Source organism: Penicillium waksmanii (assembly GCF_028829765.1).
Source record: "Penicillium waksmanii strain IBT 27052 chromosome Unknown utg000002l:1.0-3326099.0:1.0-3328782.0, whole genome shotgun sequence".
Classification (NCBI taxonomy): domain Eukaryota; kingdom Fungi; phylum Ascomycota; class Eurotiomycetes; order Eurotiales; family Aspergillaceae; genus Penicillium; species Penicillium waksmanii.
In genome coordinates this window covers 481900-501788 of record NW_026643249.1, presented here as the reverse complement: position 1 = coordinate 501788, position 19889 = coordinate 481900, and the positions used below count along the sequence as shown (strand labels likewise).

Here is a 19889-nt window from a genome sequence, read left to right as displayed (position 1 = left end):
ATCCACTGCTCCACTTCGCGGAGCTCGCGGAACTAGTAGTGGACTACGCAAGAGTCCGCGGACAAGACAAAAAGCACAATCCACGTGGGCAAACTCTACATAAACGCCGACACTGCCCACAATTCTTTTCGCCGAGGCCTGAAAATATGAATCGAACTTTATTATTCAACGTTGCATTCAAAATTAGTTCCGATAGCCGGATAAGATGGTCTCGACGTGAACCTTCAGAGTAGGACTGTCTAAAGGTCGGTATTCGGAAGATACATGCGCAGACGGTGATGTCGAGATAAATCAACTTCTTAGCTTTCCAAAGTCCCCAGCTTGCAAACTGGAGGGAGAAAAGGATATACTGTATTGATTAATAATATTTTTGAAAGTGAGAAAGATATCCAGTCGTTGAAAAACGATGAGGGGACCGAAACGAATCCATATCGTGTGATTGCGATCGTCGGCTTTTTGCCAATGCAAGGATATCCACAAACCGCCTTTCATTACTAGTACATTATCCAAGTCATTTCTAGTCTTCTGCATGGATTTGACTGGTTTCGTTGTCGGAGTTCAGTCCGCAAGCTCCACAGATTCCCCAACCTCAAGACACACAGCCCGATATGCACAGACCAAAATATCATACATCTGCCGAACATCCGCCGCTTCAACGCTCCAAGTGCGTAGCATTTGCAGGGAAATCCGTATTAGCTCCCACCAATCGGCTGGAGGAGATAAACTGGGCATTTCCACATGCACGATCGTCAAGATAATCATAGCCAGGCCCCATATCCCGCGGAGCACATACCAGATACCGCCATGTCGCCTGTGCTTCTGGAGATGAATAATCAATCCTCTTGTCAGATCTACGTACTCATTAGCACGTGAAAGGACTGCTTGGCTGACGGGGCCTCCGTTGTGGTGAAGGGTGTAATAAAAGAATGGCCGAAGAATCGCCTCTCTGCTACCCAAGAACCGGCCTAGCAGAAAGAAAGACAGCTGGTCATTAGACGTAATCTCGGTGTCTACGGACGGTCGTATTGTAGGGGGTAGATGGTTATACCATGCAGTCAACTGTTCGTCGAACTGTGAAGATCTTTGGAGAATGAGGTTGATGTTCTCCATCCATACTGCTGGACCTTGTGGTGAGTATATAAGAGGCATCGCTTGGTCCAGTGTCCTTCGCAATGCAATCTCGGCGAGGTAGTATAGCCAGCTTTGCTCTTGGTTTTTGTTGAACAAGACATCCCGGCTATCGATATTGGGAGATTCGGCGCATGGTAGTGTTGGGGGCGAGGGAAATAGGTCCGGGTAGTCAAGCGAAATAAGGGCACTTCGAATGAGCGGGATCTCGTTCAAGAACTCGCTGGATTAAATAGGTTAGCCGCGTCCAACATATAAATTCCATCGCCTGAGTACCTTTCAGCCTTAATGCAGGACCAGTAAAGACGTTGTTCCAGACGATAATCACTCTGCTCATAAGGTCCGGTTGGCCTTCGTTGACAAAGCAGATATGCATGCAGTCGAGAGCAGGCCTGTTCAGTCAGGAACCAGGCGTCAAGAATTCGTAGCGTATGCTTCTTGTATATTCCTGCCAGATAAAGACATTGGATATCCATCAGTGTTGTACCTAAATAGCCGATACGCTTGCATGCTGCCTCGTAATATGCTTCTGCTCGGGTGTAGGATGCATCATCTCTTGGTGGACTTTCATCCAGCGCGTCAGCTCTTTTTGGAGAATATTCAGAAGCGAAACAGCCAAGCGCACATGCCAGGAGCTGGAATATGCAATTAGAACGACAAATCAAAATATGGGCAAAGTAATTCAAGAACCACATACCACAAGACAAGACTTGGCGTCCCATTTCAGGCCGGATTCTGCTAATTCTTTGGCATGCTGCTCAAGTTCGCTCGGTTCGAGGAGGGGATTGCGCACATGCACATAGTCTAAGAAGTTTCGGCATAGTGTAATGAAGTCGTCTTCGCGGATTCCATACTTCGAAGACTGTCCATCTGGCGCAAGACCCGCTGTATCCAAATTACACTCGAGGACAAAAGATTTCTCCACGACTGGCTCTCCGAGAAATTCAATGACTTTGGGCCAGAAAAGAAGTCTCTCAACGCCGGCGCAGAGGCGATTTGATGTTAAATGACCAGTCCCGTCACTCAAGTTTCCACGATGTACATGGCCCGGGCTGTAATCATTCGAAGTTGCATAACTCAAAGTTGACTCCGTCGTCAATCTGGGAGTTAGGTCATACGTAGGCGAGGCGTTAGAATCTTTCTGTGTTTGGGCTATAGAGTTCAGAACTGTACGGATCCCCTGCAACTGATGCAGAATCTCCACAGAACCAGAGTCGAATCTAAATTGGGAGATGCGTCAGCTTCAAAGCAGATGATCAAGAGATTGGACTGACTAGTTCGCACTAACTTGGGGCTTGCAGAAGATCTGTCGTCGGGGTACACGCAGGCTAATTTCAGGGTGCAGCATGAGTGGCATGAGGGCCGCCCGTTGTCGCATTTGACGCGACGCTCCCTGCAAGTTCGACATGCTGTTCGCTTTCGCTTCCGCGCGGCGGAATCTGATGGAGATTGGCCAATCGCTTGAGAGTCCATTACAGGCGTTGATATTGTGAGAACATGGGTGGAAAGCAAGTTCCGCGAGCTCCGCGAGGTCCACGATAGGGTGGCGAGCCAAGCCCCGTGATTGTCCGCGGACCCCGCGGGCTCCACTGGTATTTCTATGGGGAAATTGTAGGCATAGTAAACGTTGAATATTTGTCTAAAAAGATTTTTATGAAACTTGTTAAGCCATCTTGGAATTGCAAAGATTATATTCATCATGATGCCCTAGTTAATAGCAAATAGATCTATGTAACATCAAATCCCTCGTTCATCAAACTGAACGGCTGCCATCTTCTCGTACTGCGCTTTGCAAGATATCCGCCACTTCTTACCATAGAGAATCATCGGGATACAGAGCAAGTTACATCCGACTGCTAGACATCCAATTACAGTGAAAGTGTTGTACAAGCCCATACTGCTGATCCATGGGTCAAGCGCAAAGATGATGATAGTTGCAACCATATACTGGGCGAAGCTCACGCCGATCAGAGCAGTTCCGAGAATCTTCACAAATCAGTTGCTGCATACTAGTAGACAGTTTTCTGTCCGACTTCCCCGACAGGGCTACTTACTTTGTTATATGAGTCAGTGAGATAGGTCAGGGCGATTGGTATAAGTGCAGACATGCTGAACCCATAGAGCCCAGATCCGAGGCAGGGAAAAATCCACGGCAAGCCCTGTACACATATAGTCAATACCAATCACGACCTTGAGTTGAATCTGAGTGTAGAGTTGGTGGGAAGAAATACCTCCGATACACTGTATCCATACAGAAAAAGACCCACGGGGCCTAATATTCCCGGGAGAAGAGAAATGTAAAGCCGCATTTCAGGCTCATAGATACCTTCATTTCGTCGGGCGAGAAATTTGATCGACCAATCGCTTACAGGGCCTCCCCAGATACACCCGAATATAGATCCAATAAACGGTGGTAGGTTGAGCAGACCGATGCCTGTCGTTCCAAAGTTATAGGGAGGCAGCGCGAGATATTCTGCCTGTGTTGTGGCGACGACCGTGAACCATACTAAAGCGGAGCTGTATTGTATCATCACATAGGCAACGGCTGGTATGCTCACGAGGACTTGAACTGGCATGTATATATGCTGTAGAAATTGGCTGAGGGTTCCAGCGGATGTCGTGAAGAGCGCCAAACGTTGGCGCGGTGATTTCAAAGGAATAGAACAGTCTATCCAATTCTGTATCCCGTGCGGCCCAGTCGATGGATTTGTGGTAGCTGTAAACTGGCTTTCGGGGTCTACTAATTCTGTTCTCTTGGAAACATCACCAGTGCTGATGTTTCCAATTTCTTGAGCCGATGTTGGAGCCCTAATTTCCGACCCAGCAATGGTATGAATAGAGAACTTTGTTTCTTCAAAGACGAAAATGAAAAGAACCAGGTTCACAGCCACAAGAATAGCTGACCACCAATAGATCCAAGGCCAACCTTGAGCATCCGCTATGTATCCAGCGGCGACGGGAGCGAGAAAGACCTGGAAGAGAATTGCATTAGTCTGAATTTGAGGCACAGGTCTCGGGATGATCTTACACCGGTGCTACTCATTATCTGATAAACCGCATTTGCTCGGCCTCGCTGATGGACGAAAAATAAATCCGTGATCTTCGTACGAATGTCAGCACATAGTTACATGAAGTTAAAAATGTGGCGTTTGGAATTCTCACCGTGATAGGGACTAAAGTCCATCCAACAGCGCAAGCTATTCCGTTGAACACTTGTGCAGCCATCATATTTGCAAGGTCCCGAAGTACTGCCTGCCAAATTGCAGTGATTAGGACCACCATGGCAGTCAATAGATAAATAGGCCTGCGCCCAAACTTCAAGGCCAAAGGGACAAGGATGATTGAACCGAGACCGAGAGAGACACAGTTCACAGCATATTGGTTGTTGAGTTGAGGGTATGTAATATGTAGAAGTTCCTCAAATTCTTGCCAAACCACCGGGCCGATGTCAATCCTGAATAGATTAGAGCAGTACAGGATATGCAGAAACAAGAAATTAACCCACAAAGCAAACACCAACATGGTGAAAAATGATGCAATGGCAAAGTGTACGGACTTTCGACGGAACGACCAATTCTGTTAATCTAGGATCAGTACGGGTATTCTCCACAACAACATTCGAATTTCCTGTCCTCACCAAGGGGTCGTTTGGGTCGGAGGTAGGCTTTGGTTGCAGAATGACTCTTCTGTGCGAAGATCCTGCTCCTACTGTGAAAAAGCGTCTTCAGTCAGACTGTTCCACAGTTTAAGTGAAAACCCCCGTCCAACCTACCTGGGCCCTCTAGATATGCAGTTCCTGGTGCATCAAACGTGATTTCCTTGAGCGATTGCCCTGCCTCAGTCGGCTCAGCATCAGTAATTTCTGCCATAATTGAAGCTTGAATGGTTGTTTGTGCGAGTATTTATTTTGATTAAACACTTTTAATGAAGGTGATATTAGCTGATAGCTCAAGAAAAGTCTCGGTGCTTTAGAGGCACTTATGTTCGAGGTGGAATCCTATATAAATGCGGGGGAAGCCATAAAGAGGGCTATCTATGACAGTCTATGATAGGAGACATTTACTTCAAGCAGATAAGTCATTGCGCTCAGGTAAATATTGCCGTGTTCCAACATGTGTAGACAATTTAGAGTGGGACCCGTCGACAGCTTGATGATATAGTTTCGGCAATTGGGCCAGTGCCATCAACCCATTTGACCCATTATAGGTATCTCGGTGCTCTTTACGAATGAAATCTCTCAATGTAAATTCTAAAGCCGAGTAGATACAACCGCCACGGAAAGCATAGGGTCCATGCTCAACCTAGATGTACACGAGATACAGTTTGGTCGCTAGGACCTACCCTTTCGGTGCTGATCAGAGAGATATGGCCCCCGCGGAGCACGCGGAGCACGCAGGGACTATCCCCAGATATCATTTTAGTTGCTAGTATATGAACTCCGTATCTCAACGATGGAAGATAAGACATGAATACCGATTATATTAGCAATCGTTCTATTCCAATTTTTATCCATTCCCTGCGTTCATCATTTTCATTTTCACAACGCACCCAATCGCCATCATGTCCGGGTCTTCGATCAAAGTTGCTATAATCCAGCTACATCCTCAAGTATGCCAGACTCAAATGCTCTCCAGCCACCTATATCTTACTCACCTTGCACTCTAGCCTCACCAAACAGAGTCAAATCAGGCCCGCGCTATTGCCTATATTCGGAACGCAGCTCGTGCCGGTGCGAATCTCGCAGTGCTCCCCGAGTACCATCTCGGCGACTTCTTTCCCGAAGACCCCAAATTTCGCGACCAATGCGCCAATTGGAAGCAATACTTAGATGTATACCGTGAACTTGCCAAGGAATGTAACATCTGCATTGTACCCGGGTCCGCAGCAGAGCTGTATCGCGACGAGAAGACCGGAGTAGAGACTATATTCAACGTGGTCTACTTCATCGACAACACCGGCGCCGTGAACGGCCGGTACGAAAAGAAAAACCTCTGGCACCCAGAGCGACCCCATGTGAAGAGTTCACAGAATGATCCGCATGTTGCTTTTGATACACCACTAGGAAAAGTCGGGATGCTGATTTGCTGGGACGTGGCGTTTCCAGAAGCATTCCGTGAATTGACAAGCCAAGGCGCGAAGCTCATCATTGTGCCATCCTTCTGGAAGCTCACCGATTGCGCGCCTCAGGGAATTGCGCACAACCGGTATGCAGAGAAGGTCTTTCTCGATGCGGCGCTTATCAGTCGAGCGTGCGAGAATACATGCGCCGTTGTCTTTTGCAATGCGGGTGGCCCGGAGGGAGAGGACTTTGCGGGGTTGTCACAGGTCACGGTCCCTTTCTTGGGTTGTATTGGGAGATCTGACACTTGTGAAGAAGAGATGAAGATTGTTCATTTGGATATGACGATTTTGGATGATGCCGAGTCTGTGTATAAGGTCCGTCAAGATATGGCTCGACCTGATTGGCACTATTCATATAGAAGAAACTTGAACGTCTAGAATACCTACTAGCAGGTGACTCTTAACGTGTATAATTCTACTCTATCTCTGCATTCAACGGATGCACAGCTAATGGCTAGTCTGCATTGTAGCTTGTCTGCGGTTGATGTCTGATGCAAAATATATGTACAAGGGCTCATAAAGTTGGGATCGAACAATGATACCTAGGTCTGAGCCTAGATAGATTAATAGAGGAAGGAAATTGCACCGAAAAACCACCTCTGAGCTGGTACAAGAAGTCCAAGGCCATTCTATAGAATTGAAATTCCACAGCAGCGAATTCGTGCACTGTCCACGTGCGCCTGACGTCCCCACCAGAGCGTAACGAGCTCCTCAACAAAGATCCGGTCCGTGGCGCTCCACACGTCTAGACCCATCTCTGCCATGTCGGCAATCGTGATGGTGACTGGGACATCGCTGCCTGGTTCATCTTGTTCTTCCCAGTCATTGTTTTGGCTAGTGTGGTTCGCATTTGATCGCTGCCGCAGCAGGGGGGTGTTGTCATCGTCGGTGTGAATGGACTGTCGCGACCTGGAAAGCGATGGATCCGTGTCGTCGTTCTCCATGTCATCGAGATACGGGGAATCGTGATAAGCGTCTATGCAATCTTCACCCGATTCGGAATCGTGACGCGCGATGGCACCGGCCAAGGTGTAGAATATCTGCGTTGTTAGACGACGGAAGTAGGCTACCAGAGCAACTTCCGGTGGCTCTTGACCACTCTCCTCGCCGTGGAATGAGCGGCGGTTTGTGGAGTTGGGGGCTGGGTATGCAAGACTTTCCACGCTTGCCAGAAGTCGTTCGTCTTGTTCAATCTGGTGCTCCTCTTCCTCTTCGGTGAGTCCGTCACGATGTTCGCCGGCGGATGCCCACCAGATGAAAGAGTTGTAAGCAAGTCGAGTCCACGAGATTGGCTCGACAACTGTGCTCGAGGAATATGTAGAGTCACTGTCAGATGAGTCCTCGGTCTCAGAGGAGGTAGGACGGTCGGCGGCGAAATGCCGTAGGCCTCTGCGAAGCATCGCATAGCGGCGGGCATCGCGCTGTGTGGCCTTTAAAATGAAGGTTTGCTTCGAGTTCTGCTTGCCACTTGAAGGGTGCCTCAAACTAATCTGAGGGAAGACTCGCTCAGTAGCATGCTGGGAGTGGGTGGGTGGAAGAGTAACCAAGACATCGTAAAGCTCAGGTTTCATAGTCAGGACACTGTCGGTCGAGCAGGCAATCCAGCTGGGGTCCTTGTCCGGATCTTGACTTGACCGTGTCGTGTCGAAGGATGCAAGGTGAGGAATATCATGTATACCAACGTTGAAGAGGGGGCGGGGTCGAAGTGGTGGCGTGTATCCGGACGGGAGTTCTTGTAATAGAGAGTTCGGAAGAGATGCTAGCAACGATAGGTCATATACTATGGAACAGAGTCAGAAGCCGTTGAGGAGAGGTTAAACACGGGAGGCGTCTTACCAAAATTGCAGGGTATATGAACAGGTGCTTCGTTCATGAAAAGGATACGTTTGCGCAGTAACGCGGCGCGGTATAGAGGAAAGATCAACGGACCAAAGCAGTCGAGAAGATCGGGAAGCGATGAAGCCGGATGGAATGGTGTCAGGGCCGGCCTGAACGTCTCCAATACCATTGCGTCGCTAAAAGCGCGGCTGCGCGACAAGGTCTCCGGTCGGTCGCCCGGTCGGAAGCGAAGGCTCACTGGCGAGTCGACCGGCGAATCGGCAGCAGAAGAATCGGGTCCTCCGATCTGAAATGCATCCCAGTAATCGGACAAGGGTTGTTCATTCGACATATCGGCGGCGTATTTCCTGCCAGGGGCATAGGTGTCAGTTGGGAAACTTGCCACCAGGCATTGGGGCGGGGTGAAGTAGCACTCACAGCGTCAAGTCCCTCAATCTTGGAGCGTGTCGCCAGCTCTTCCCGAGTCTTCCAGAGCTCAAAGGGACGAGGACGCCGATTGCGAACATCTTCGCATTGCGCTCCGCCTCGGCGGCGGGCTGGTTAAGGAATGAGCTGATCCCGGCATACTGATCGTGGACGAAATAGCTGGGAAGAAGATAGACTGTATTAGCCTCTTGTGCAGGGGTCTGTTGGAAGCGCATTAAGCAAACTCACACCAGATCATCCTTCACGTTGTGGAGGCCGGAAGGCAGCGACTTGTATTCGACCACGCCTTCGACGTCAACTATGTATGGGGCGCGGGTGTCAGCCTGGCGCGTCGCAAGAGCGCCGATGTACACTCACCTCCGGTCGTTCGTTTCCATGAGACCACGTATCTGTGAGCGCATGCGCATTAGCATCAGCATCAGTATCCGCATCAGCGACGAGCCCCTCCTGAGCTCGGAGAAGGGGGGGGTAAACCTTACCCGGTTCTGATGTCGAAGCGGATAACAAACAAGGCAGCGATTCCGGGAGGGGATTCCATGGCGGCGCGAGAAGCATCAATGGCGGACTTTCTATAGGAGTCAGGGGCCATAATGATGTTGGAAGAAGCTCAAGTTGAACAAGAAGATCCTAATGGCGCCATTCGGGAAATCGGGGTAGAGTAGTCGAATCAAGAGGTTATCGGGGAATCACGGTGGAGGTGGTGGTGGAGGAGGTGGAGGACCTGGAAATTGGGGTGACCGAGACTGACCGCTTTGGGTATACTTCCTACACTCCAGGGCTGCCATACCTCTCATTCTTTATTTAGGATGATTTTAGATATATTTGTTACTGGTACAACAGATAGAAGGATTGTAGATAAGATGGGTTCCTCATTATTGCCCAGGTGGTGTTAACTTGAAGGTAAGCAGGTTTGACAAGTAGGTAGAAGTAGTAGTACTAGAAGTATATATATTTTACTACGTAGTAATAGTACTAGGTAGTACTACCTAGGTAGTAGCAGACAGACACCGACCCGGACATAGAATAGTACTGATAGGTAGTACTAGTACTCTTTGGCTGATATATTATCCCTCTGCAACCACCTAGTACCAGTGACAGTCTTCTACTAGTACTTGACTCTCGATACTGGAGATACCCTAGAAGTAGTACTGTGCTAATCACTACTTCGCGGTGGCCCTCTAATTGGCCCATCTCATCCAGCTACTCCACACGGCAGACATGCAAACATTCAAGTTCAAGTTCAAGTTTGCAAGACTGATCGATTGAAATTGATCAATTGATCGACAATCCAGCTATAAATATATAAATACACCTCACTTGGCTAACAACTACCACCAGCACTGTCACTCAAACAAGCTTTGACCATCCATCCTAGGATGCCAGCCTCCCACCCTTACTACCCCCTCGGGGCGAACATTGTCGGCTATTCGCCCAACCAAACCTCCGTCCTCGAGCTACTCGTCACGGCGGGTGGAGGATGCGCGGCCTTGCTTGGATTGACTTTTGCCGTGGCCAGTTATGTGCGCCCATCGCTGCGAATGGCCGATCGGATTGCCATCGTGTGGTTTGTGCTCTGTATGACATACCCCGGTGCTTCTGAAGAACTTGAAGAAAAAGAACCCAACTAATGAGTGAAAACATTGGAATGCAATAGCTGGGACTTTACACTGCTTCTTCGAGGGCTACTTCATGATCCATCATGACCACATGGCCTCGGCCCAGGATCTTTTTGGGCAGCTCTGGAAGGAATATGCCCTGTCCGACTCTCGGTACATGACCTCGGACACACTGGTGTTGTGTATGGAGACTATGACGGTGGTGAGTATGTACCTATGAGTACCGTATTCTTGCCCAATGCAAGTATAATCCACTAACTAGTATCCCCTTGTACCAGTTGTTGTGGGGACCTCTCTGCTTTATCGTTGCCTATCTGGCCGCACGGCGGCATTCCCTGCGACACCCGATGCAGTTGGTGGTGTGCATGAGCCATCTCTACGGGGATACGCTGTATTATGCGACGAGCCTCTTCGATGACTATGTGAAGGGAGTGCCGTACTGCCGACCGGAGGGGTACTATTTTTGGCTGTATTACTTTTTTATGAACTTCATCTGGATTGTGGTTCCGGGTTGTATGCACATTCCTACACAGAGAGACCGACACAGACACAGACAGAGACAGAGACTAATTCCTGGGCAGATTACTTTTATGACAGCATCTCGACCATTTCGGCTGCGATTCGGGCCCAGCAAGTGTCAGACGAGCGGCGCAAAAGCCAGTAGAACACCTCTTTCGTCATAGCCGGGTGGGTGGATTTGTGGATGTGGTGGTGGGGAAGGGGAGTCTCTCCTTCTCCCAATGGGCACAAATCATGGGTAGTCCTTGGTCGAAATGGAGATGAAAGAGCGGAAGGGAAAGGAAAGGAAATGATTCTTAATACAATAGTAGTATATATAATATGTACCTCGTATTCTGGTGTATGGTAGAATAATATGAATATTCCGGGAACAACTTCAGCTTCAACCTGGGTACTCCTACTAACTAACTGGTACACCGCTATACACATATACACATGCATGCACTGGGACCAACGCAGAGCAAAGCAGTGCAGATGGGACCACTCGACGCGTCGCCTTAAAAACCGGTTAGGGCTTCGTCTGTTCTCTTCCTTTCTTTTCCTTTCCCCTTTTCTCCCCAGGCCAGGCCCTAAAGGCAAAGGCAAAGGCAAAGGCAAAGGCAAAGGCAACAGTAGGCGAAGCCAAGAGGGCGAGACCTCAGCTTTCATCCAGGTGAGCTTTCAGGTGAGCTTCAAGTGAGCCTCCAGCCGACCAAATCACGCGCAGACGAACCTTGCAGAAGTCAAACCTTGTCCCCCTCCAAAACCAGCTGAGAGCTGAACTTGGGCTTATTGGACGTCGATCAGCGGTTTCCCCGGCAGCGCGTTTTAGTCTGCGCCAGAGTGAGGTTGGCTTGGTCTTATCGCGGGCGGTGGAAGACTCCAACTCCGATCAGCTTGTTTACTTTCCCCCCCCCGCCTCCGATCCCAGCACAGGGACAAGCAGAAGAAGCAAAATCGAACCAACAGATGCCACAAGTTCGAGGTCTCTGATCGTCAGGATCAAAGCGAAGCCTCCGAGCCCAGCGTGGTGAGTGACCCTAGCTCCCCTCCTCCGCCTCCAAGGTCTACATGGTGTCAACAAACACATTTCGGCCGCCCACATGCTCAACATTACTCGATCGCCTGCAATGTGAATCGTGGTATTGACTCTGGATCTCACCATAGATTTCGATGCCATCTCCTGCGACGCCGCACCGGCCGGTGAAAGGTGGAGGCACCGCCAAATCCACCCCAGCAAAGCCGGTGGATATTGGTCAACCGCTGGGCGTCCACGATACAAATACCGTTCGCTCAAGAGTGCGCAACTGGCAGCAGCAAGGTGGAGGGGTAATTACGATCAACGATGGAGCCTACGATGACGACGAGGAGAATGCGATCCAGGAAAAGCCCAAGCCCAAGCCGGTCAAGGTCAAACCGGACCGAGTCGAGAAGCCTGTCAAGGACAAAGAAAAGACTGCCACGGCTCCGGCGATGCGCAAACGCAGTCACAGTACCCCACGAAAGCGAGTGATCAGTGATGAGCATTGGAGGAGAAACCGATCGACGACCACAGTTTCAACGACACCGCGTCACCTCCCGGCCCCGAAGCGCATCAATGAATACACGACGAATGAGGAGTCGGAGTCCTCGAAAACGAGGAAAGATAATAAAAATGATGATCTAGACAAGGGCCGTGACCCCCCTCGGTCCAGAGCCCGGCGCGACACTGTCACTTCTCGATCCCCGACCCGCGACTGGAAGCGCGCGAGCTCCCGCAAAGATGTCGCCTCCGTTGCAGATAGTGATGCGGAGACAGATCTCCCTCGGTCGACGGTCATGTCGGATATCCCCGAACGTCAAAAGAGACAATCACCGCCTCCCGAGGACGTGGAATGGGCGAAGAGCGAAGCGGATTTCACCGAGTTGTCGCGCAGGCGTGCTCGGGGGCCAGTAAAAGGACCAAAGGGGGGCATCTTCGCGCATATGCTGGACGAGTCAAGGAAGATGTTCACCAGACCAGAGGCGGAACCACCTAGGCCTACTCCTCCGCCAACCGGAAACCGCGGAGCTAAGATTGAAGCATGGCTGTCCGGGACCTCGGATCCTTTCGTAGATGGCGAAGAGTCAAAGGGTGATATGCCCGGTCCTCTGGACATAAAGTCAGCCCGAGCGCGGCGATCCCAGAAAATCACCGATGAAATCGCCTCAAGCACTTTCTCGCGGTCCGAACTATCGGTGGAGAGTGAATCACGCCCAAAGAGTTCCCACAGCCGACACTCCAAGGACAGGGATCGCCCTTCATCGTCCGAGAAGCCTCACAAATCCCAAGATCGTGATACGACATCGAATCCCAAGCGGTCCAGCGTAGACAAAAAGGTTGAAAGGCCATTGGCACTCCGTATCCGAGAGGACAAAAAGCTCGACAAGCCATACGAAGACAGCCTTGCACCCTCGGAATCTGATCTCCAACCCTTTTCGGAGGGATCAGAGGTCTCTGCAAACAATGCGCCTGTTCCCACCGGCCCCAAACGGCCTTTCCCAACTACCGGGAACCACAGACTTTCAACGATCGCATCCAGCGAGACCCTAAGTACTGTCCTGGAGGGATCATCCGATATCAGCAAGACGACATCTCCTGAAAAGCGCATCCCTCAGACCGTCGAAGAGGCAGAGGAAGCCGCCGAAGAAAAAGACCAATTCGATCCCGATTCGCTACCCCAAGTGACATCGCAACTCAAGAGACGACTCACCACGCATAATGATCTGATGTCCGTTTTATCGGGCCCTGGCCGAAGCAGAAGCAATCGATCCAATCGAAGCATTCGCTCTAATAAGAGCCGTCTGGCCAACGCAACAATTTCCGACATCATGGCCGAGCTCTCCGGCGACGAAACAAAGTACATGCGCGAGCTGAAAACTATTGTTGGTGGTGTGATTCCAGTTCTACTGACCTGCGTGCTGTCACGTTCTGATTCAGCTATTGCCGCGGGCCTGTTCCGGCCCTCCATGGATCCGACAGATGATGTGAACTTCTCCAAGCCCATCGTTAACATGGGCGTAGCCATTGAGCGGCTGAAGACGTTGCACAAGCGAATCCCGCAAGATAATGCCGATGCATTGCTGACGTGGGCTCAAGGGGCCCAGCGCGTGTACCGCGAGTACCTCAAAGCTTGGAGACTTGGCTTTAAAGATGTCATTGTGAACCTTGCTCCCCTAGAAGAAGACGAAACCAATCAACTGGCCGAGACCAGGAGTTTGGACGAAGGCTTGGAGCGCGACGAGAACGGTGATGTGATTGGCAGTGACGGTGAGAAGGTTGATGTCGCTTACCTGCTGAAACGACCCTTGGTCCGCCTCAAGTACCTTTCCAAAACCTTCAAGGGAATCAATACTTTACAGCCTTCGCCTAAGGCGGAGGAAGTTGCAGGGGCTTATCAAGATCTTGTGACCGATGCACGCAAACGAGCCCGGGACGAACGAGCGAGGCTGGAAGATGAGTCTGCTTCCAACATCGATGCGACCCGTGCACGAGACCCTGCGACCTTGGGTGTACTCCAAAATATAAATGTTGATCACAGCCGCCGTGTAAGAGCTCGTGACTTCTTCAATCTCTCTTTATATCATTCCAGCGGGCAATTGGTTGACTGCCGGGCGGAATTGCTGTACCGAGATAATACTCCAAGCAACGGACCTGGAGGTGATCTCATGATCTGCGAGATCGATCATTCGGAACGTTGGCTTCTTTTCCCGCCAATGGATCTGCGATGTGTTTCGGCCCGCACTGGCGATAGCAAAGGCGAGATTGTACTCATGCTCCGCAGTGCCCCGGATGCAGAGAAGTACTGGCAGGAGCTGATCTCTCTTCGTATCGACGAAGTCGAGGTTGGTCTCGAATGGATCCAGCTATTAGGCTCTGACCCCATCCCTCCGACAATATTCCGAACTCAAAGCTTTATCAGCCGAGCCAAACAGCACAAGGCTCGCAAGTCAGATGTTGAATCGCCACCACGACCCAATGCAAGCGATGTTGATATTCCCATTGGTGAGAAGGCTTTCAGCAAACGCCGTTCTTTGACACCAAAGGAGCAGTACTCCGAACCTAGTACAGTTAACTCTGCTGTTACCGAGAACAGGAGCTCCGTCTGTTCGACGGCTACTCGTGAAACTGAGTACACCACCGGAGGATCGGAGCTCTCTATAAAACAGTCTCGACCCGGTCTACCGCTTCTTCCCTCTACTGTAAGCCCGGACAAGTCTCCGTCCGGCTTGAAGAGGTCCAAGGCGAAGCGAATGTCCCGCTACGGGGATAGCCCATCAGAAACACCATCTTCTCCAATCGGTGCTCCAGACAATGCCGTGGCTCCTCCGGCACCTCAGCCGCAGCCAGAGCCAGAGCCAGAGCCAGAGGTCCAGCCCAAAACATCTCAGCAAGCAGAGCCCAGATTCTATGGCGGTAGCAAGGATACTTCTAAAGATTCACGCTTGCCAAAGCCCAAATCTCCCCCAAAGACACCGCAAGCCCCTCGTGGAAGAGAATCCCCGGAGGAATCGCCGCGAGTATCGTCCACGCCGTCAGCTCATCTTCCCCAAATTCCCAAGCTTCGCAGTGCGAGCAGCCAAACTCATATGTCTAGCCCAAGTAGCATTGACGTTGATGAGGAAGAGGACTATCCTCCCCTTGAATCTCTTCCTGATCAAGAAGAAGAAGTTCCAGAGACGCCTACAAGAACGAGAAGAAAATCTCGGCACAAATCCAAGCATGACGATAGATACGACGATGCGCCCCCGCCGCCACCACCACCTCATCGCTCCCCAAGCTCGAAGGTGAACAAAAACCAGCATGTTCTCAGCCCGTCAGCTGTTCGTCTCAAACGCCGTGGATCATCCCCTCTGAAGCACGAATATGAACCCTCTACTGCTTCCGACTACTCAGAGACCGACTCCGATGCTTCAACTGTGCGACATTACTCTTACTCCTCGTCCGAATATTCAAAATCTGATTCTGAATCGGAATCCGACTATTCGTCAGAATCAGAGGACGAGGCTCATCTCCCCAAGCCAAAGATACACGATACCGCTACCGCTACCTCCGAGACAAGCTCTCTGTCCCCTTCCAACTCTGCATCGCAGAGTGGCTACCGTACGGTTCCCGTGCAACCTACCAAGTCGACCAAGGTCATTGCATCTCTTTTTGCATGGTCAGATAAAGGTAACTGGGAAAGTCTGGTTCCCGACGAGTGCAACATCGTCGTTAGCCCGGGCCTCATCGAAGCATTCAAGATGACTCCTGATTCCAACCCAAATTCGTCTGATCGATCATCCCGATCGTCGCGTCCACTCATTTCTATGGAACTGACACCACTCGTTCCCCTCCGCCGCGGAACCGCTATCGATATCAGCATCCGCTCCCCTCCAACCAGCCGATCCAAGATCACTTCGAGCAACAATATCATGTTCCGCTCCCGCAACCCTGACGAGTGTGACTCACTTTATGGCCTCATCAACCAAGCCAGAATCAATAACCCCACCTACATCGCCCTCCAGAATGCCCGCGGCAGTAGCTTCGACAACCCAATCCCGAACTACGAGCCAGATTCCAAGTCTGGTGGCACCTGGTTCGGCTTCCCTCGTCGCAGGAAGAGTTACCGCGCCTCCAGCTCCCCCCCGTTCTCTCGCCGAAGGCTCCGAAAGCAGTGTCGGCACCATGAGCTCCGCCTTCTCTGCCCTGAAGCGCTTCGGTGGCGGAAGCAAGATGTTTAACATCTCACGCTCTACTGTGGAATCTCGCAGCGGCCGTGAGGGCAGCATGTACTCCGGCGAGGAGGGGTCTAACCACTCACCTTCTGGTGGAATCGGCCGCATCGCCGCCGCCATCAAGGGCGCCGATGGCATCGGTCTATCAAATGCCAAGGTCCGCATCTATCTCCGAGAAACCGCTTCAAAGTGGCGCGACATGGGCGCTGCCCGTCTAACAATCATGCCCGCCCCTCCTAAGAACCCTCCTTCACGCCCGGGAACCGCCGTCAGTGGCCGTAGCGAGGGTAGCGGCACACACGGCGATGGAACCGGCTCATCTCCCCCAAGCTCCGGTGCGACAACGCCCCGCCGTGACGTCGAAACTGAGAAACGTATTATAATCCGCGGCAAGACCCGTGGAGAAACCCTTCTTGATGTCTGTCTTCCTGAAAGCTCGTTCGAGCGCGTTGCTCGGACGGGAATTGCTGTCTCTGTTCATGAGGATACTGCCGGTGGTGGCGTCGCGAAACAAGGCGGTGTTACAGCTAGCTCTCAGCGCATTTATATGCTTCAGATGAAGAGCGAGGCGGAGACTGCTTATACCTTTGGCCTTGTTGGTAAACTACGGTACTAGGAGTTCGAAGTCTGCTGATGGATTGGCGCTGGAATTGGCTGGGACGGACGGACGGGACGGGATGGGACGGAACTGGGTAGGGCTGGACTTGTGATATCAGCATTGGTTTTGGTTTTGGTTTTGGTTTGGGTGCATGGTGAATGGGATGGGAGGTATTCTTCTTGTGCATGACTTATTTGTCTATTTTCACCCCCCTATTTTCATTGTTTCATTTTTTTTATTTACTACATTAGTATCTTAGATATCTCCCCGTCGTCTCTCGACTATTTTCTTTTGTACATTTAGATTTCATGCCAATTTATTCGGCCTGTGGATTCTGCAATCTCTTCTACAAGTTCTTTTCCTTCTTCCTCGTAGGGTCCTTGAGATATGAATGGATCATGTCTGTCGACTGCCACTACAAAATATTCGTCGCCACTGCAGAAAAAGTGGTGGCGCCCAATGCTTTCCCATGAATTGCATCTAGTCTATTTCCTGTACAGCTCCCCATCCCCCGACGGCCACAAGGCCACACCCGGTCAAATACCTTGGCAGATTTCACGCTTAAACAAGCAAACATTCCAACATTAAGCTGATCTGGACCTATCGCTTAATCAAGTTAATGATTAGCCGTGTCACCAAGCTCAACTAATGCAAGACGGGCTAAATTCTTCCCGCCACTACCCCTCTAATACATACTAAGATCAGTCTCATTGGTGGAAGCAAGAGTACATATGCCTGATTTTGACCTCCGTCTCAGCTCTTGCAGGACTACTCTTATAAATGGTAGTCGTGGATTTATGATAGGAGGACATCATCACGTCGTGCATTTCAGTCCCACAAGACCCCCTCATCATCTATTCTAGGAAGATAGGGTCCCGGTCCTAGTATTTAGTCTTATTTAAGTCGTATCCCGATTGTAAGCATGCCTTGAAAAATTGCCCAGGTGTACTTATGACGCCTCTGGGATACCCGGCAATTCTCCAGTGGTATAATCGTCTATTTTGCGTGCGAAAATGCTGCTCGAACGGGCATGGCTAGCTTTGCTTGGACTGGGGGCATACCTCGTCCTACGAAGTATCTACCGTCTTTTCTTCCACCCTTTGCGGAAAATCCCTGGTCCTAGGCTGGTGGCGATTACCCATGGTGTTGAGTTTTATTACAATTGCGTGCTAGATGGGAGGTATATTTTCGAGATTGAAAAAATGCACCAGAGATATGGTATGTCTTCAATAAGAATCCTTGAATGTATTCTTAGTATTCACCAGGATAGGTCCAATTGTTCGCATCAACCCTAATGAAGTGCACATCATCGATCCTCTCTTCTACGACGAGATTTACGCACCCAGTAGCCGACGACGGGATAAGGACGTGAGAGTCACTAAAGCCACCGGAGTCGAAGGTTCAATGATTGCAACTGCATCGCACGACCATCACCGTATCCGCCGAGCCATTCTGAGTGAATTTTTCTCTCGGCGCTCAATTCTCAACATGACTCCAATCATTGACGAATACCTACAGAAGCTTGGCAATCGCTTAGGCCAGCTCCACGATAGCAAGACAGTTGTCCGTCTGGATAACGCCCTGAACGCGTTTACCTCTGATATCATCACTGAATATTGCTATGGGAAAAGTTGGGGGTTCCTGGAAGACGAACACTTCAAGAGTGATACTCGCGGTGCTCTTCTGGAGACGGCAAATACTCTACACATCGGTCAATTTGCACCGTGGCTTATCATACTCCTCCGTAAAATACCCATTCACCTACTCCGTCGTATGCAGCCTGGGAAAGCGACTATCTTCGAGGCTATGGAGGCTGTATATGACCAAGCAGTCTCGTCCTTTAACGTTCGTCCCGGGCATTCATCGGCGGAAACGAAAATGAATGAGAAGCGAAACATGTTTGATAATCTTGTTGATCCTGCTGTCTCAGCTTCGGAACGAACACTTGATCGACTTCAGGAGGAAGGCCTCGTTGTCCTGGGCGCGGGGACGGAAACAGTGGCTCACACACTGACCATATCGATATTCTATCTTTCGAAGAATCAGGAGATCTTGCAACGACTACGCACCGAGCTAAAACAAGTGCTACCGACACCGTGTAGCAACGCAAGCCTTTTGGAATTAGAGAAACTACCTTATCTAGTCCGTGTCTAGAGTCGTCCCAAGCTTAACACCTGTGATCCAAAGCTAACTTGTGGCCCAATATAGACGGCAGTTATATACGAAACTCTACGTCTAGCCTATGGTCCCATCACTCGCATGCCTCGGGTTGCACCCACTGAAACTTTGAGATATGGGGACCATGTTATTCCTCCCGGAGTATGTGATCTGATCTGATCCGAAAAGCAAGTGGTTAGCGCTATCTGAAAACTAATAACCCTACTCATTATGCTAGACCCCAATGTCTGCTATTACCTACTTCATTCATCGCGATCCAACTCTCTTCCCCAATCCGGACAAATTTGATCCCGAGAGGTGGCTTCAGGGTAGTCAGAGTGAGGACCTGAAACGGTATATCGTCAATTTCACTAAAGGAAGCAGAGGTTGTCTGGGAATTACGTGAGTTACTCGATCTCCTCTACTTAGTCTCGGCTTTTCAACGCTTTTAAAAAGAATACCTAGGTATTCATTGACTTTATTTCTAGATTGGCGTATGCGGAGATTTATAAGGCTATTGCTGGACTTGCACGTCGTTTTGATTTCGAACTGCACGATACAACGATGGAGGATTTGAAGATTGTTGGAGAAAGAGTTTTTGCAATCACGAGACGCGGTCAGACTCAGGTGTATGTGACAGTCTCTGATTTGGCCAAGATGTGACAATGGACTGCCTCAATCCGGTATGATTGGATTTGAGAAGGATGGTGTTTTGAGTAGGCAAAAATTGATGAATCTTATAAAATGCCAATGAAATGATGAGACCTGAG

At 50.2% G+C, this 19889-nt stretch overlaps 7 protein-coding genes across 7 annotated transcripts; 4 read left to right on the top strand and 3 right to left on the bottom strand.

Annotated features, from left to right (window-relative positions):
- Positions 1–558: 558 nt before the first annotated feature.
- On the bottom strand, positions 559–2536 carry N7481_001853 (fungal specific transcription factor domain-containing protein; the record flags this gene model as incomplete). The annotated part of the gene is made up of 4 exons (XM_057261072.1): positions 559–1351; positions 1405–1763; positions 1826–2180; positions 2403–2536. 4 exons carry the CDS (start codon positions 2534–2536, stop codon positions 559–561), a joined length of 1641 nt encoding a protein of 546 aa, XP_057126004.1.
- A 329-nt stretch (positions 2537–2865) lies between these two features.
- Positions 2866–4997, bottom strand: N7481_001852 (MFS general substrate transporter; the record flags this gene model as incomplete). Its single annotated transcript, XM_057261071.1, has 7 exons — positions 2866–3114; positions 3183–3287; positions 3360–4100; positions 4157–4228; positions 4291–4704; positions 4766–4836; positions 4901–4997. The coding sequence occupies 7 exons, from the start codon at positions 4995–4997 to the stop codon at positions 2866–2868; spliced, it is 1749 nt and encodes a 582-aa protein (XP_057126003.1).
- Positions 4998–5688: 691 nt separating this feature from the next.
- N7481_001851 (carbon-nitrogen hydrolase family protein) lies at positions 5689–6627 on the top strand (the record flags this gene model as incomplete). The annotated part of the gene is made up of 2 exons (XM_057261070.1): positions 5689–5736; positions 5794–6627. The coding sequence occupies 2 exons, from the start codon at positions 5689–5691 to the stop codon at positions 6625–6627; spliced, it is 882 nt and encodes a 293-aa protein (XP_057126002.1).
- Positions 6628–6878: 251 nt separating this feature from the next.
- On the bottom strand, positions 6879–9103 carry N7481_001850 (uncharacterized protein; the record flags this gene model as incomplete). The annotated part of the gene is made up of 6 exons (XM_057261069.1): positions 6879–8029; positions 8086–8435; positions 8506–8673; positions 8743–8812; positions 8872–8903; positions 8994–9103. The coding sequence occupies 6 exons, from the start codon at positions 9101–9103 to the stop codon at positions 6879–6881; spliced, it is 1881 nt and encodes a 626-aa protein (XP_057126001.1).
- Positions 9104–9890: 787 nt separating this feature from the next.
- On the top strand, positions 9891–10794 carry N7481_001849 (EXPERA domain-containing protein; the record flags this gene model as incomplete). Its single annotated transcript, XM_057261068.1, has 4 exons — positions 9891–10089; positions 10169–10332; positions 10409–10643; positions 10712–10794. 4 exons carry the CDS (start codon positions 9891–9893, stop codon positions 10792–10794), a joined length of 681 nt encoding a protein of 226 aa, XP_057126000.1.
- A 1007-nt stretch (positions 10795–11801) lies between these two features.
- N7481_001848 (uncharacterized protein) lies at positions 11802–16980 on the top strand (the record flags this gene model as incomplete). Its single annotated transcript, XM_057261067.1, has 2 exons — positions 11802–16239; positions 16292–16980. 2 exons carry the CDS (start codon positions 11802–11804, stop codon positions 16978–16980), a joined length of 5127 nt encoding a protein of 1708 aa, XP_057125999.1.
- A 995-nt stretch (positions 16981–17975) lies between these two features.
- Positions 17976–19782, top strand: N7481_001847 (cytochrome P450; the record flags this gene model as incomplete). Its single annotated transcript, XM_057261066.1, has 5 exons — positions 17976–18180; positions 18233–19104; positions 19171–19281; positions 19358–19521; positions 19608–19782. 5 exons carry the CDS (start codon positions 17976–17978, stop codon positions 19780–19782), a joined length of 1527 nt encoding a protein of 508 aa, XP_057125998.1.
- Positions 19783–19889: the final 107 nt, after the last annotated feature.